Source organism: Rattus norvegicus, chromosome 4, assembly GCF_036323735.1.
Source record: "Rattus norvegicus strain BN/NHsdMcwi chromosome 4, GRCr8, whole genome shotgun sequence".
In the NCBI taxonomy this organism is placed as follows: Eukaryota; Metazoa; Chordata; class Mammalia; order Rodentia; family Muridae; genus Rattus; species Rattus norvegicus.
In genome coordinates, this window is record NC_086022.1 from 148399309 (window position 1) to 148416747 (window position 17439).

The 17439-nt window shown below is 46.0% G+C and overlaps 1 protein-coding gene across 2 annotated transcripts; it reads left to right on the forward strand.

The window, feature by feature from the left end:
• Nucleotides 1-1145: 1145 nt before the first annotated feature.
• Tatdn2 (TatD DNase domain containing 2) lies at nt 1146-17193 on the forward strand. 2 transcript variants are annotated; one of them, XR_010065694.1, is made up of 8 exons: nt 1146-1627; nt 1733-2143; nt 5552-6130; nt 7069-7953; nt 13383-13510; nt 15599-15782; nt 15946-16043; nt 16166-16303. XR_010065694.1 is itself a non-coding variant. In NM_001109252.1 (8 exons), exons 2-7 carry the CDS (start codon nt 1739-1741, stop codon nt 16304-16306), a joined length of 2322 nt encoding a protein of 773 aa, NP_001102722.1. In that variant the 5' UTR covers nt 1452-1627; nt 1733-1738; the 3' UTR covers nt 16307-16339; nt 16856-17193. The 2 variants fall into 2 exon arrangements, 1 of the variants encoding a protein (NP_001102722.1); NM_001109252.1 differs by lacking the exon at nt 15946-16043 and adding an exon at nt 16856-17193 and having other exon boundaries at nt 1452-1627; nt 16166-16339.
• Nucleotides 17194-17439: the final 246 nt, after the last annotated feature.

The following is a 17439-nucleotide window of genomic DNA, read 5'->3' on the forward strand; positions in this document are numbered from 1 at the left end:
TTCCTGATCCTCCCCTCCGATACCTTCAGAGGGCCGGGATATCAAACAGGCTTGTGTGACACCTGGTTTATTTGGTGATAAGGATCAGAAACTTGCTTCTCCTCTAAGTGCTCTAAGTGCTGCAATCATTACCTTTTCTGGGGTTGGTGTGGGAAGGTTTGAAACAGGGTCTCAAGTAGTTTGGAGGTGACCTTAAACTCTGGATCCGGGGGTTGGGGATTTAGCTCAATGGTAGAGCGCTTGCCTAGGAAGCGCAAGGCCCTGGGTTCGGTCCCCAGCTCCGGGGGGGGGGGGGGGGGGGGAACAAAAAAAAAAACTCTGGATCCTCTGGCCTATGCCTGCCTAGATGTGGGATTACAAGTTGGTATTACTTTTTATTTCTAGAAGTAGTCTCACTCGGAAGCCTAGGTTGATCTGGAACTCAAGCTATCCCAAATTGGCTTCCAACTCATAGCAGTTCCCCAGCCTCAGCTACCCAAATGGAATTATAGATGTGAGCCACCATGGCTCCTTCATGCTCCTCCCTGATCCCCAAACCCCATTAACATTTTTTTTTCGTTGTAGGCAGGGTCTAAAATGTCTAGGCTGGACTTGAATTTGACAATTCTTCTGCCTCTTCTTCCTGAGCAGTTGGCTTTACAGGTCTATCCAGCAGGACTGGTTCTGGGGTGTGTGTGTGCGCGCGCGCGCGTGCGTGTGTGTGTGTGTGTGTGTGTGTGTGTGTGTGTGTGTGTGTGTGTGTGTGTGTGTGATGGCTCGTGACTTCTAACCCCAATTTCGTCACTTTCTGGGTGTGTCACTTGGTTTTTTTACAGAACCAGTTTCCTGTATTGTAAAAAAAAAAAAAAAAAAAAAAAAAAAGGTGACAAGGCCTGGCACGCGCGTCCGGTACCAAGGGCCCACCCAATGGCCCTGCAGCAGTGTTTTCGGCTCCCCGGCGTCCCCAGCAGGCCCTTCGCGCTGCTCTAGGGCCACGTGAGAAGCACCGCCCCACATCGCTCCTAACCAACTAGTGAGCTTCGTGAGGCGTAGGGGCACGCCCCAGAACGTTGGACCAACAGGCGCGCTGCGTCTTGTCCTGAGTTACGCCCCTCTCCCTTTGGAGCAATAGGCGCTGTCCCTGGCTCTGGCTCCGCCCCTGCCGCACGCCGGCCCCAAGGCAGGTTCAGCGGAGCTTACGCTGAGGCTGCGGAGTAGGCGGCGGGGCGAGGCCTTGGGTGAGGGCGCGGTGAGGCGCTGGGCCGGGTCAGCTGGACTAGCTGAGGTGACTTCCGGCGCGCGGCTCCGGAGGCCAGTGGCTCCCTCAGGCCCGGGGCGGGACGGGGCGGCGGGAGCCGAGCGGCCACCCCGCCCGCGGCCCGCCCTTGGCGTCCGGGGCCTGCGGGCGCGTGCAGCCCAAAGGGCGGCTTCGCACGCGCTCGGCCCCCCGCGAGGGGCTTCGGAAGGTTGCCCGCTGCTCCGGAAGCGCCTCGGCGTCTCGGGAGTGGCGCGGTGTTGACAGCTGCGCTTGCCGACTTCGGCTGCGCGTCGTTCGGGTTCGGCGCTCGGCCCGTGGGCGCTTCTCGGAGCGGTGTGGCGTCCCTGAAGCCCGCAGCACTGGGATGGGCAGACGACAGGAACGGGAAAGGTCAGTGGGGCCGATCCTCGCCATTGCCCTAGCGGCTTCCTGGTGGTGCGAGGTGAGCAGCCGCGAAGGCTGCTGCTACAATCCTTGTCCCTCTGTTCCTGGCAGGTGCCCATGGCGTCGGAACGGCGCAAGGTCAAGTATCACTGGGGCAGCACGTCGGAAGGGTGTCCCAGCAAGCGCAGCCGCCCCCGGGAGCCCCGCAATGTGGCCCCCTCCAGCCGGCCAGGTCGCAGGTTTGCGTCGCGTCCTCGAGGGGCCAGCAGCCCCCAGCGTCTGAAAGTCCGGCGCGGGGACGATGTGGCCCGCGCGCCTCGGAGCTCAGCCCGTCGCCGCACCTCCTCTTCCTCTTCGTTGTCCTCTCTTTCTTCGGGCTCAGGTGCGGGTGGGGCCGCATCCCCTGGCTTCCTGTCTGCGAGCCCTCGCAGATTACTTACGTCCAAAGGATCCTCTCTGCACCCTGCCCACTCCTCCCTAGAAGAAATGGCTTCTCTGCGGAAGGAAGCTTGTAGCGTGAAGGTACGTGGCAGCGACGTCTGGCAAACGGTGAAGTCCCTTGCACGTGGCTATGAGGGGTGTCGAGAAGAAATTTGGTGGGAGAATAAAAATGAGACCCTTTTTGCATAGGGCCTGGGGGCGTGGGGGAGGGGCTCAGGGTTGGAGCTCAGTGTAGAGGGAGTTTTCAAACTTGGTGGCATTTGGAACTACTAGGAAAGCTTGACAATGGTCGTGGCCTGCCATCCCAGAGTGATTAAAGATGTCTTCTTGGAGGGATCTCTGCAACCTTCGGGTGATTGTAAATGAACAGCGGGACTGGAGGGTCACCACAATGGAATGTGGAATAATCCCCAGGAAAGAGGATGTAGATTTTGGTCAGTTTAAAGAAATTGCCTTTGGGGCTGGAGAGAAAGCATATACAGCTCTTGAAGGAGGACCCAAGTTCTGAGAGCCCAGGTCGTATGTATGGTTCATAATCAGTAATTCCAGCTCCCAGCAATCCCATTCCTTTGGCCTCCATGGGTTATTTACATGAGCATTTACCCACATACATATACTTAGTTAAAAGTAAAATTAAATTGGAACTACTCTGAATCTGCGCAGCTAAGGAATTCAACTCTTAGTGTGGCTTTTCACCAAAGTTGTGGATTCCTGCATGATGACATTCTCTTCGGGTGGTTTGGTTAATAGGGTTTTGGATTTTTGAGACATGGTCTCTCTGTACACCAAGCTGTCCTGAAACCCACAGATCCCTGCCTGGTTTAAAGGCATATGCCATCCCTAGCTAGGGTGGTTTTTTTAGTTTATTAATAGTTACCTTTGGAGATCAAGTCTAGTTCCCCAGTGGAAGCACCCAGTGGGGTTTGTAAGTTCTTGGAGCAGGTTGAGGAGTGCTTCTAAGAGTGGACCCATTTCAGGTTTTGAGTAGATTTACTGAGGCCTGCTTTGTGCCATGCAGTGTTCTAGGAGTGTGAGATTCTAAAGTAACTGTAAAACAAAGGTCCCTACTCCTTTACTGATAATACAATGTAGATTTTGGACCTCTGGTAGTCAGGCATTGTGTATGTAGAAAAGTGTTTAGAGACAGTCTTATTTTGGGGGAAGATAGGCTGCCCCTAGGGAAAGCAACAAAGGTAGTCTGTAAGGAGAGAGTTTAAAACCTTTCCTGATGGTTTCTTTTCTAGAAGGACTCATCTAGTCTAGGTTTGTATGTAGCCAAGAATGACCTTGAACTCCCAGTCCTCCAGTCTGGACCTCCAGTGTTGGAGGTACAGGCCTGTGTCACTATGCTTGACTTTTTTGGTGGTTTCATAAATGAAGCTGTGTCTTGGCTGCTTAACTGGACTGCTCTTTGGCTAAGTGTTTTTCTTTTTCTAAGGTTTATTAATTTTCATTTCATGTACGTTGGTCTTTTGCCTGAATGTGTGAGTGTGTCAGGTTGCCTGGAACTGGAGTTACAACAGACAATTGGGAGCTGCTGTTGATGCTGGGGATTGAACTTGGGTTCTCTGAAAGAGCCACACTAGTGCTTATAACTGCTCTCTCCCAACCCCAAGTGTTTGTTTGCTAATCACATGCTCTGCAGCTGAGTTTCACCTTCAGCCCATGCCCCATGCTTTCTCAATAATAAACTTTATGGCCTGAGGTCTGGAGGGAAAGAATTTTTCTAAGTTCACAGATAACGGCGAATTGCAAAGTGGTCTTTGGCAGAACAGTACTGACTGTAGCTCAGATGTAAGTCAGGTCATACAACTTAATCTTGTTACTAGTTCATCCACGTGGGTTTTGGACAGTACCACTGTTAGATGATGGCATTTTGACACAATGTCAGGGATAGGAACTTTCAATCTCAGGCTCTGCTGCTGCTTGCCAGTTAATTGAGGGTATGGCCTCCAATCTGAGTCTAATCCTAGCCAGGTTCTGTCTTTCATGAAGGCCACTGGGGTCTCCTTTGATGGTTGCAATCAGTACTTGAGTCTTATTGTATGCCCAACATTCTTTTGGGTCACAGAGTCAGGCACTGTGTGATGAGAGGACTGGGGAGATGGCCCCATGACCTCAGGAAGTATAGGCCTCCTTCTTGTGCCCTTGTTGTCGTAAGTCTCAGGTGTGTGCTGGCACAGCTGAGGAGCATTGATGAAAACATTTTCCCAGGGCCTTTTCAGGTTGCTTACTCTTTGTCCTCCCCAGCTCTGCCTTCTTTGACTTCAACAGGAGCACACTTGGCTTTGTGTGCTCCAAGTTTTCAGCTCAGAACTCTCAGTGACAGGGCACAGAATGTTCAAAAGGAAGATGTTTGAACATTTCTCTTATTTACTCCCTGCTAGGATGGCTTGGGACCTCAATGAGCTAGGCAAGTACTCGATTACTGAGTTATATCACCTGCTGCTAGTTAATAGACAGTCCTGATGTCTACCTCACTTTGTCCTTTTGTTATTTCTTAAGTCTGAAGTTGACTCTTTTTGTTTTGAGAGGTTCTTACAACTTAGTTTGGCCTTGAAATTCTGATCCTCTTGACTATACTGAGTTCTGGGACAGATATTCCTACCATGCTGGGAATGCTGTGACTACTGTTTCTTCCTCTTCTTCCTCCTCCTCCTCCTCTTCCTTCTCTTCATCTAGAGTTGTTTCTTTTTAAAATGTTTATTGGGTTTGAAGAGATGACTGAGTGGTTAAGAGCACTGACTGCCCTTTTCAGAGAACACAAGTTCAGTTCCCAGCACCCACATGGCAACTAATATCTGTAACTCCAGTTCCAGGGAGTCTGATTCCTTCTGGCTCTCTCCATGGAAGTAGTGCACAGACAGACATACATCTTGGCATACAGAAGATAGAATGGGACTGGGGTGTTATCTCTGTTTCTGGAGGTGGGGAATGGGTATGAGAATGACTTGGTGCATGCCGAAGTCATTGTTAGGAGAGTACCCTCCTAACAGCAAGGTGACAGTTTGGGGAAAGAGAAGATTTTCAAGAAGATTAGGCTATGGGTTAGAAGAAGTTACTTAGGAGTTGGGGACTTGGATTCCTTGGGCCAGTCCTACCTCTTGTCAGGGTCTTAGCTTTCCTGATTGTTGTAGAACTAGCTTACTTTCAGTGAGAAAACACTGAGCTTTATTTTGTCTAGTGTGAAGTGTGCAATCACTTCCCACTGCATCTATACTGTTACATCTCCATTCTCCCTGCCCACTCTGGCAAGAGGATGCCATGATGCATTTTAGCAGTGAATTTTAAATGACCGAAACCTTATTTATGAACTTTCCATGGTAGAGTGGAGAGAAACTCCTGTCTGGGATTGTCTTAGCCTTGTCACACTCACTTTCATTTGTTTCCCTTAGGCAGATGGAACCACTAATGACTTGTCATTGACTAAGTGCTGCAAATAGGAAATACTCTTGGTACAAACCTTTGAAAGTTTCTTTTAAATTTCAGGTTGATTCTAAAGATAGTTCTTGTCGCTCTACGAACTCTGAATTTTCAACAGAAGCTGAGGGTCAGAGTGATGCTATGGAGGAACCCAGCAAGTTCCAGAAAAGGAAGAAGGACAGGCTTCAAGACCAGGGTTCAAGAATGATCTACCTGAAGGCCATCCAGGGCATCCTGGGGAAGTCGATGCCCAAGAGGAAGGGAGAGGCTGCCACCACTCAGGGGAAGGCAGGCTTGGGAGAGTATTCTAACCAGGAAGGACCAATCAAGAAGGTGGAAGGACCAGCCAGGAGTGTGGAAGGACCGACCAGGAGCCAGGAAGAACTGGTCAAGAGCATAGAAGAAGGACCAGTCGGAAAGGTTACAGTTACTGTTCCTCAGAAAGAGGAGTCGCATACAAAGGTTAGGGTGGAGAAGGAAGAGTCTACGCTAGACAGGAATAGCTTTTGTGACAGAAGAGTGATTGTAGATTCTGTGAAGAAAACTAGTGAGGAACTGCTTGGTGACCGAAGGACAGTCATCGACAAACCCTCTCCAGCCCTAGAAATTTTTGATAACTCTGACTCTCATGAAGGTGTTCAAAAGGTAAATGAGCACACGCCAGATTTTTTGTTTCTGTTTTTTGGGGTTTTGAATTTTCTTAATTACATATATTTGTCATTTAGTCTTTCTAGTTTGATCCTAAGTGATATAGATACTATTCTTAGTCATCTCCCTTCTTGACCTCTGTTTTCCCACCATTAGGAGGATCAAATTCAGGGCCCTAGGAATTCTAGGTAAGAGCTTTAATTCTCCTCAGAGGATAGTAAGTAAAAGCAGTACTTTATTTAATGGACTCCAGGAAATTAGTGCCTCTCTTCTGCCATTCCTTTCAGTTATTAATAAGCTTCAGATCAGCTTTTTAAAAATTACCTTAAAAATATGTTAAATGTAGGATGTAGGTTTGTCTGTATTGAAAAAGACCATCATGATAGTGACTTAAAAAAAAATAGAATTTTGTCTTAAAAAGGATGGGTCCCATCTTCTTAAGGGATCTTAAGGGTCCCATCCCAACTTCAAGTATCTTGGTGCCTTCTGTCTTGATACTCAGCCCTGCTAAATACCATCTTACAGCCTGAGATGGGGATGCTGTTAGAATTGAATTTGTTACTTAAGACATTGGCCAATAGAAAGCAGATGGGAGAATACACTTCTTTTCCCTTGAGAACTTGGTTCAAAAATGGTACATGTCGAATCTTCTCACACTTATTTATAGAAGCATCAGGAAACCCAGTAATATCATCTTCAAGGGAGTCTGAGAACTTCTTTCTTGAGCCCCCAGTGTTCAATCATCAGGTTCTACACTGATGGCTTTCATCTGAATCTGACTGCATTGCAAAAGCCTTTGAATTACTTAGGTTAAATTTAGACCCTCTGTATCCTCAGTGGAATTAAAGTCTGTGCATTCTGGAGGTGAGAGACCATTCTGGATGAGGGAGGGGTTACTCATAAGAGGGCTGACTTACTGCTTTTCTACTCTGCAGCACACAGACAGAGAGGTGGTGATGGAGTATCCCTCTTCAGGGAGCGACTGGTCGGATGTGGATGAGCTGGCCACTGTGAGGTTCTCCCAAGAGGAACCTGTCTCACTGAAGTACTCAGCAGTTCCAGAGTCATCTTCCTTCCCAACTGACTATGTTATGTACCCTCCTCATTTGTATAGTAGCCCCTGGTGTGACTATGCTAGCTATTGGACTAGCAGCCATAAGACACCTGGTTATCCATTGGTGGAATCCAGCAGCCGTGACTCAGCACAGGCTGAGAAGAGCAGCCAGGATCGTCTGAGTGTTCACTCCTCCAAGTCCACAGTGAGTACCCAGAGCATCTCCAAAGGGTTGGACATTTCCCATAAAAGTAGGTCCCAGAATTCCCACTCACTTCAGTTCTCCAGAAGCATAGAGGAGAAGGAGGTGAAGGGGAAGAGGGCATTCCAAGAGGAGACACCACTTCATCACACCAGAGAACACACATCTAGCTCTTTGCCAAGGAGCCACCGGGAGCTGAGCCTGGAAGAGGGCTTCATTGATACCCACTGTCATCTGGACATGCTCTACTCCAAGCTGTCTTTCAAGGGGACCTTTACAAAGTTCAGAAAGATGTATAGTAGCTCCTTCCCTAAGGAGTTTCAAGGCTGCATCTCTGACTTCTGTGATCCAAGGACACTGACTGATGGCCTATGGGAGGAACTCCTGAAAGAAGATCTGGTTTGGGGAGCCTTTGGCTGTCACCCTCATTTTGCACGATACTATAATGAGAGTCAAGAAAGAAAGCTTTTGCATGCCTTACGCCACCCCAAGGCTGTGGCATTTGGGGAGATGGGCCTGGACTACTCTCACAAGTGCACCACACCAGTTCCGGAGCAGCACCAGGTACTGGCTCTAATCCGCTTTCCTTAAGACATTTCTTTTAGTGTTTGAACTTTCCAGTAAGGGCTGTTATTTTGAAAGTTCTTTTTGTTTGAGGGACAGGGTTTCTCTGTGTAGCCCTGGCTGTCCTTGTTTTGTAAACCAGGCTGACCTTGAATTTGGAGATCTCCCTGCCTCTGCCTCCAGGTGCTCGAGTTAAAGATACGCCCCCTGCTTTTTCTTTTTCTTTTCTTTTTGGATTAACGATATGCTCCTTGCTTTTTCTTCTTTTTCTTCTTCTTTCTTTTTTTTTTTTTAGTGTGTAGTTTTGCCACTATATCAAACTGGCTTTGAAATCGTGGTCCTTTTGCTTCAGCCTCCCTAGTGCTAGGATTATAAATAAACCCTTGCTACCATGCCCAATTTACAAACTCTACTGTCTTTTAGTGGATAGTTTTGTTGTTAGTTTCCTTTGGTTGGGGAAGTTGCATTGTTGAAGATTAAATCCAGGATCTTTGCAAATGCTAGGAATGTGCTCTGCCACAAAGACACACCCCATAGCATTTCATTTGTTTTTGTTTCCCTTTGTAAACCTAACTAACTTGCTGTGTAGACCAGGCTAGCTTGGAACTCAGAGAGCTCTGATCCTCCACTTCCCTAGTGATATAATTAAAGGCCTGTATCACCACTTTTGACTTCATTAGCACTTTTATAAAAGTAAGATGGAGAAGGGACAGTTTGAAACTTTTTGTTTGCTTGTTTTTGTTTTTTTGAGCCCGGGTCTCTGTGTGGTTCTGACTATTCTGAAACTAGCTCTGTAGACCAAACTGGCCTTGAACTAAAGATTCATCTGCCTCTGCATCCCAAGTGCTGGAATTAAAGTCATGTGCCACTGCTACCTGGAGCATTTTGAGACATTTTAAAAAAATTACATCTATCTAGTCATATGTGTGTTCAGGTAAATGCACATGAGCCTTGGTTCATGGAGATCAGAGGAGTTGGTTTTCTCTTTCCACTGTGTGGGTCATGGAATTGAATTCAGTTGTGAGGCATGGTGGCAAATGCCTTCATCCACTGGTCCCTCTTCGTGGCCCTTATTGAAACAACTATTTTTAAAGATCCATTTTAATTTTAGTGGTGTCCATATGTAGATACATGTACATGCATGCAGGTGCTAGTGAAGGCCTGAAGAGGGTGTTAAAAGCCCATGGTGGAATTCCAGGTGTTTGTGAGCTTCTTCATGGTTTCTGGGAAATCAGTTTAGGTCCTCAGGAAGAACAGGAAATATACCTAACTATTGAGCAGTCTCTCCATCTGCCTGTTTTGAAACTACTTTTTTTTTGTTTATTTTTTTGAAACAGAGTTTCTTTGACCAGCCTTGGCTGTTGTAGAACTCACTACATAGACCAGGCTGGCCTTAGAACTCAGATTCTTCTGCCTCTGCCTCCCAAGCGCTGGGATTAGAGGTGTACACCACTGCTGCCCAACACTTTTGAAGCTTTTTATGGCTAATGTCAGGGTAAAACATTTGCTTTCTATCTGAAAGCAGCAAACTTTTTTATTCTTTTTTTTTGTTTTGTTTTGTTTGAGGTTAGGTGTCATGTAGCTTAGGCTGGTCTTAACTAGCAATCTTGTTGACGATCTTGTTAACTCTTGATCTTCTTGGATATACCTCTCTAAGTATAGCACCATCTCACAGGTTGGATTTGGTTTTATAAAATGAAATATGCCTGTTACAGAATAATTTAAAAAGTACAAAAATGTACGAAGAATGGAATTCTCTTTCAATTTGAGATAATTATTAACTATCATAACAGTTTCTTTTTCCTGAGTATTTTTTAATTTGGCACCAAAGAGTCCTTATAGCCTTTCAGTGGACTTCTCTGATGGATAGTAGGAGGCTGTGGCCCTCACATTCATCCTTCCCTGGTTCCCAGGTGGTGTTCGTGGTAGATCATGTATGCTGAGCTCCTAGAGCTAGGTGGCCTTTGAAATCTTAGATTGTGTATCTTAGATTGTGAATCCCACAGGCTACAGGCCTTAGGGCTGGAGTGTTGGGGTCCTGACTTGCAGAATTTGGCTTGCTGGTTTTCATCTGACTCTTTATATCTGGCTTTAGATGATAATGTGTTAGCCATGTGATACATATAAAGTAACTACCTTTGAACACATAGGGGAAAATAGAGGCTCAGGATAGTGAGACATAATGCTCTGCTTTTCCACTTGGGCCCTGTCTTACTGAGGATTTCTACTGTAGTAATAAACACAATAACCACAAGAAGTGTAGAGGAGGAACCGAAGCAGAGGCCTTGGAGGAATCCTGCTGACTGGCTTACTCCCATGGCTTATCCTGCTTTCTTACAGACCCTAGGACTACCAGTCTAGGAGTGGTGCTATCCACAGTGGTCCCCATGGCAACCATTTATCAAAGAAATCCCCCACAGGACAATATGGTGGGGGTATTTTCTCAATTAAGGTTCACTTTTTCCAAATGACCCTAGTTTGTGTCAAATTGACAGAACATTAACCAGGATAGTCCCAGTGGCACAGGTTAGGTGTGCCAAGGGAAGAGGAGCGGTTCAGGGAGGAGGGCCTTACCAAAGTGTCACAGGTGTATAGCTGATGTCTACTGGATGCCTGCTTGTTGCCAGGAGTCCTGCTAAAAGGACATGGTAGTGCCTGTCTTAGTTAGGGTTTTAGTGCTGTGAACAGACAATGTGTCCAAGGCAACTCCTATAAGTACAACATTTAATTGGGGCTGGCTTACAGGTTCAGCGGGTTAGTCCATTATCATCAAGGCGGGAACATGGCAGCATCCAGGTTGGCATGATGTAGGCAGAGCTGAGAGTTCTACATCTTCATCTGAAGGCTGCGAGAATACTGACCTCTAGGCAGCTAGGGTTAGGGTGTTAAAACCCACACTACAGTGACACATCTACTCCAACAGAGGCACGCCTCCTAATAGTGCCGTTCCTTGCCCCAAGCATACACAAACTATCACTATCTAAGTCCTTTTTAGATTATGAGAGGCTCAGATCATATATATCTAGGGTCCCAGAGTCACATTGCTCAAGCTGAACTTGACCAGTGGTCTTCCAGCTGTCACTTGGTTTGGTGAAATGAGACTCAAGATAAAAAAATGAGTCAAGGAGTAGATTGCTGGTTGGATATGGGTAAACTGCATACCTTAGATGTTTCTGTCAACATGGAGGCTCTAAGCTGAAGAGAGGAAGTAGCTGCTATATTTTTGACATGAATCTTAAGTTAGATACCTGGTAAAGTGAATAGTGACCAGTAAGTAACCTGTTTGTGCTGGCTGAAAGTCCTACTTTGAGGAGAAGAAAAGCACTGAGAAGAATCCTGTTTGGCATTAGTGGGAGGAGTCAGAACTGACAGTGAGCGCTTGAGCACTTAGCATGGGCCATGCTAGAGTTCTAGGTCTGTTCACAGAACACACAAGGGTTAAGTAGCCATAGGTCTGGACTGTGAGCCTTAGTTTTACCAGATACTTCCTGAAAGATTGAGAAAATAGAGGGGGGAGATGTAGAGTAGCTGTCATTGAGTCTTTTCTTGTTTTTAATCTGTGTGGTCATGAATTTAACTATTTAACTTCCAAGGATTAGACCCTAGATATTTCCTGAGTACATTGTACAGATTAACCATTAAAAGGATCAGAATACTTTGAAAAGCCCAGAAGAATGAAGTCTGTTCCCACTCACTTCCCTGAACTCCAAGTATTTGTGTTTGCCTGGAATTAATTATTGAGGTAATAATTATTGAGGTAGTATTAAGATACAAGAAAGACCTGGTTCCTTTAGGAGAGTCGGGTTAAGTCTTCAGTCACTGAAATGACATGTTAACTGAGGACCAAGCATGAGGAGAATGCTCGGATAAATAACACAGGTGTGTGACCTTTACTGTTTAACCCTGCATGCTAGACAGTTTTACTGTTTTTGTTTTTATAATTTGGATGTGTGTCGAGCTATTGTATATGTATATTGTATTGTATATGTATTGTAATGTTAGGCTTCTTTGTAAGTTGCAAGGGACAGTTGGTGGTTTGTTTTAAAATTACCTGCCAAAGATTCAAGAAAATGTCTTGTGTCTAGGTAGTCCCACCTTCCTCATGCAGTGGCTAGAATCTAGGACTTTGGGCAGATGTTCTGCAACAATTTTAAGAAAACAAATAGAAGGTCAGGGAGATAGCTCAGCAAGTCAGATTTGCCATGCAAGCATAAGGACCTGAGTTTGGATTCTAGCACCCACATAAAAATTATTTGCTTTGTTTCTGGTCATTGTCCTGTGCTTATCACGGGTGCCAACCAGTGAGATGGCTCAGCAGGTAAAGGTACAGGCCACAAAGCCCAATGACCTAATTTTATCTTCTGGACCCACTAGGTGGAAGGAGAGACCCAACTCTTGAGAGTTATCTTCTCACCTTTCCTTACTCCCCTGAAATAAATAGTAATAATTTTTTAAAAAGTTAAAAGTGGGCTGGAGAGATGGTTCAGTGGTTAACAGAACCCATATGGCAGCTTACAACTGTCTGGCTCCAGTTCCAGGGGATCCAACACTTTATACAGACATAACATACATGCAGGCAAAACACCGATGCACAATAAAAATAAATCATTACAAAAAAGTTAATGTTACATTAGAGTTAATATTGGCTTCTGTCCCACTTTGAGAGGATTTGGCACATGGCTTTAGACTTGTAAATGTCATTCCTAAGTGGACTTTCCTAAAGTGTTCTGTTACCGATGCTGAGGATATGAGCATGAGCTATGTTCCACAGCTGTAAACACTGCATACGGAACTGTCAATGAGACAGCTAGTTGAAAAAATTCTGGTGCTGTTTATTCTAAACCTGGCCATGGTAGAGGAGAAAGAGACTTAACTCTACTTGTTTACTTACATTACTAACTGGATTTTACGAGTTCTTCAGAGTGAAGTAGGTCCACAGGATCTTACTTAGAAAGGGACATTCAGGAGCTGTGAACCCTAAGATCTAGGCATTTTGTTGGAGGGCTGTGTGAGTGTACAACTCTTGCATAGGGAAAGATCTAGAAGTCGGTTACCTCTTGAAAGCAGAGGTGAGGTGTTGAGACAGCACATTGGTATTATGCATTCTGGATCTCTGCCCTTGTACCACTGTACAACGTTTCTTGCCAGCTTTCAGAGAACCAAACCTCGGGATGCCAGAGCAGGGTTCTCAAGTTCTGGGTTACTGCTTTCTCGGTTGGTCAGATCTCCCCAGGGAACCAGTGAGGATTGCAGGTTGTTGAGCAGCACAAGGGCTTTGAGTCAGCAATGTAGGAAGGACTAGTAGAAGGTGGTCATGTTTACATTTCTATTGTACAGTTTAGAAGCAAAGAATTAGAGACAGCAGAAGTACCTGGACATAACAGACAGAAGAGTCACTAATCAGCTGCTGTCACTTTGTTTTCTCTCAGGTGTTTGAGAGGCAGTTGCAGCTGGCTGTGTCTCTGAAGAAGCCCTTGGTAATTCACTGCCGTGAAGCTGATGAAGATTTGTTGGACATCATGAAAAAATTTGTGCCCTCTGACTACAAGATCCATAGGTTAGAAGCTACAGTTTCAGTGGGCACATGGCACTCCTGAACTAGTTACAGATGAAACTCACGGAAAGCAGTCATGCAATTTGGGTGGTTTTTGAGGTGTTTTGCGATCTGAACCCTTATTACATTTTAAAAGTAACTTGAAATTTTTTTCTTTAAATTTTTACATATGAGTACTTTATTTACATCATTTCTACCTCTTCCCCCTGTAATACATTAAAGAAAAAAATTGTCAGTTTTGAGATATGGGTCTTGAAAGCCTAGGTTAGCCTGGAACTCATAGATGTCATCTATTGCTTCAACCTCCAGAATACTGAGTTTACAAGTTGTGCCAGCACACTTTACTTCCTATTATGTGCAAAGTATCTTTTTAAAAGAATTAAACATTAAGTAGAACCACATGAAACATTTTGTACTTGACTCTGCTTATACAGCAATTTTTTTTTTTTTTTTTCAGAGCTGGGGACCGAACCCAGGGCCTTGCGCTTGCTAGGCAAGCGCTCTACCACTCAGCTAAATCCCCAACCCCTATACAGCAATTTTTTATAGTTTAAATTAATACCCTTTAATTACAAATGAGCTAGAAGGGGCTTCTTGGTCTCAGATGTGAGAGAGGCTGTTGTAGGGTCCAGTAGCTCAGCATACAGAGAACCTTCCAAGGTTTTTAAAAAGATACCTCTTGTACTTCTTTTCCTTACTCGAATTTGAAAGCTCTTTTTGTGTTTTGTGATAGGGTCTCATGTTAGCCCAGGCCAGACTTTATATATATAGCTGAGGATTACTTTGAATTCCTGATCCTCCTGTCTCCCCTCTGCTGGGATTACAGGTATGCACCACCATACTTGATTGAGAACTCCATTTACCCCAGTTAGGATTAAAGGTCCAGGTTGTTTTACCTCAGTGGCAACCACAGTCTTAGTCTAGAAAACTTCCTTGCATTTCTACACTACATGTGCCAGGCATGCCACCCTCTCTGGGGATGCCACTGGGGAGCTGTCAAAGACGGACAAAGACTACTGGGGGTAGAGTATGCGGAGTGTGAGACGGGGGTGGACATAGATCCAGAGGGAGCCTAGGTAGGGTCCTTTAGCCTGGCTAGAAATGATCAGGGGTTGATCACCTGAGTGAGTGCTTTAGCTGGGCAGAAGGGAGGAACAGAATTCAGGGAGGCTGGGACCGAATCTAGGTCTTGTTGGATGGCAGAGGGGAGTGGGCTTTCATCCACTGTGCTGCCACCCACTGGGTACTGAAGCAGTGTCTGAGGTGCAGTGGAGAAATGGTTGGGTTTCCAGGGCTTTTTAACAGTGGCTATCTTTAAAGAGACAGCTGGACCAAAGCTAAGAGAGAAGACTAAATCTTGATGGAGAATTGTAGCTGCAGATGAATTGGCAGTAGTTTTTGCTTAAGAACATGAACTGCTGTCACATTTAAGGAGAAAATTCTTTTTTTTTTTTTTTTTTTTTTGTTGTTGTTGTTTTTTTTTTTTTTTTTTGGAGCTGGGGACCGAACCCAGGGCCTTGCGCTTCCTAGGCAAGCGCTCTACCACTAAGCTAAATTCCCAACCCCAAGGAGAAAATTCTTAATCCTAGCTCTTGAAAAGCAGAGGCAGGTGGATCTCTGAGTTTGAGTGAGTTCCAGGGCAGCCAGGGTTATTGTAAAGAGACCCTATCTCAAACAAACAAATTTCACCTGTGACCTACTTGCCATTATTTACATTTGGCCATTTCTTTTTAGTGCATCTGACACCAGAGGCATGATTTTTCCATTCTATAGTTGTGACCTGGGGAGGGCTGGTCTTTATTTTTTCTGTCTCCTCTCCCATACTACTCCAGCCTGTGCCATGGCTGTAGTTGTGTCAGATGGCTGCCAAGATTGTGGGGTAAAGATAGGACTAGTAGTGCTCAGTATCTGAACCTCATGCTAGCTTAGTCTTGCTGTGTTTGGTCTGACTTTTTTCTTAGCTTGCTCTGGAGTCTGCTTGGGTGCAAATTTTTCTTTTCCAGGATCCGATAATGGGGGCTGCAGGCCTGAAGGCAGCTAGGGGCTGCTGCTGAGACCTGGGAGTAAGCCCTGAACTGTACTCTCCCACAGGCACTGCTTCACTGGCAGCTACTCAGTCATCGAGCCCTTGTTGAAGTACTTCCCTAACATGTCGGTGGGCTTCACAGCAGTGGTGACCTACTCTTCCGCCTGGAAGGCTCGGGATGCCATCAGACAGATCCCGTTGGAGAGGATCATTGTGGAAACAGATGCACCCTACTTTCTCCCTCGCCAGGTAGGACTGTCTTCAGACCGACTTGAGTCACTGAGGCCAGTGGTGTGGAGGTCCCAATGTCCTCCTGGTCCGTCTTGTGCAATATAGGTGTCTCCCTGTTGTTACTCTGTAGAACCAAAAGTCCTGGGGGCTGAGAAGCTGAAGGGTAACCACTCTCTTCCAGGCAGTGGAAAGCCCTACCCTGTAGAGGGTAGTCCATGGAAGCGTGGGACCCTGCTCACCCAGAGCCCCCCATGACTAGGACTCTCCCTGCACCTGCAGGTAAAGGGGTCTCTACAGGGCAGCCCCAAAGAGGTCCTTGCTGGGGATGGGATGGGGATGCTCTATGTGACAGACACATGCAGAAGGCACAGCGATGATGGAAATGCTTTGCTCTCTTCCAGGTGCCGAGAAGTCTTTGCCAGTATGCCCATCCAGGCTTGGCCTTGCACACAGTTCGAGAGATTGCCAGGGTCAAAGAGGAGTCACTTTCCCACACTCTGTCGGTCCTCCGAGAGAACACCAGTCGCCTCTACAGTCTTTGAGCAGGAAACATGAGCAGGCACCTTCTGGCAAAGGTCATAAGAGCCACATGTTTCTTAGCAGTTAACAATGGGTGTCTTTTCTCTAGTGCAACTGGCATGTCCAGTCTGCAGTGTGTAGCTGCATGTGGCCATGGAAAGTTATGAATACAGTTGAATAGAAGATCTTAAACTTCAAGATTTATGTATTTTGTAATTAGATTGCCTGCTTCTTACATATGAACTTTTAGATGACGGTGCTATATTACAGTGTTAAAGGTTGGACTCGCCTGGTAGAGAACGTAACTAAAGGCCAGTGAAGATGGCTCAGTGGGGAAAGGCTTACTGTGCAAACCTGGTGAACTGAGTTTGATTCCTAGCACCTGAGTAAAGGTGAAAAGAGAACTCCAGAATTGCTGTATGCCTGCTGTAGCATGCATGTGTCCTCAAACATGCACAATCACAATAGTTTGTTTTGTTTTTGTTTTTTAAGAATATAAGTTTAGGGTTGGTATTAAGCCTGGTTTGTTGAGCTTGAACTTGGAACATTCTTTTCTCTTTTAAACCCTCTAGGATGACCAGTGGCCTGGTAGTATAGGACGGGCTCCCATCTGTTTGTGTCCAAGGTGAAGGATGTGTTGGAGATCCTGTCAAAACTCAGCAAACCAGGATGTTACCTTGGAACCTCATCACAAGGCTTCACTTGCTGGTTGTTGGGCGGGCGGGTACTGTGGAATGGATTTGAGGTGAGGAGTCCTTTCGCCTGCTGGCTACAAGGCTCCAGGGTAATTGGTGAACAACAGAAAGAAAAACATAACACAGAGTACAATGAGATGGTACCAGTCTGGATCGCTGCCCTTTGGCCTGGGTTTCCCAGCAATCTGAATAAAGTCACCTCTTTATCTAAGCACATGTGGATATATAATCTGGTCCCTTCTTCCCTGTCATGAAGAGAACTTCCTGAGGGAGGTCTCCTAGGCATTTTCTGCAACCTTGGCTCAGGTGCCACTTACATGACTTTCATGGTTGTCACTGGTTCTATGTCTCTGAGGTGCCGGTCTTCATGATCTCATGGCTGTGTGATGGCGTGCCCTTTGAGAACTAAAGAGGCCTTCCTGAACCCCAGAGGAGGCAGGCTGTCCCCTCAGTAAAGCCTC

Coding starts and splice junctions, on each gene's coding strand:
- Tatdn2 (NM_001109252.1), top strand. CDS start 1,739: ATGGCGTCGGAACGGCGCAAGGTCAAGTATCACTGGGGCAGCACGTCG. Junction 6,131..7,068: donor CTCATGAAGGTGTTCAAAAG/GTAAATGAGCAC, acceptor TCTACTCTGCAG/CACACAGACAGAGAGGTGGT. Junction 7,954..13,382: donor CAGTTCCGGAGCAGCACCAG/GTACTGGCTCTA, acceptor GTTTTCTCTCAG/GTGTTTGAGAGGCAGTTGCA.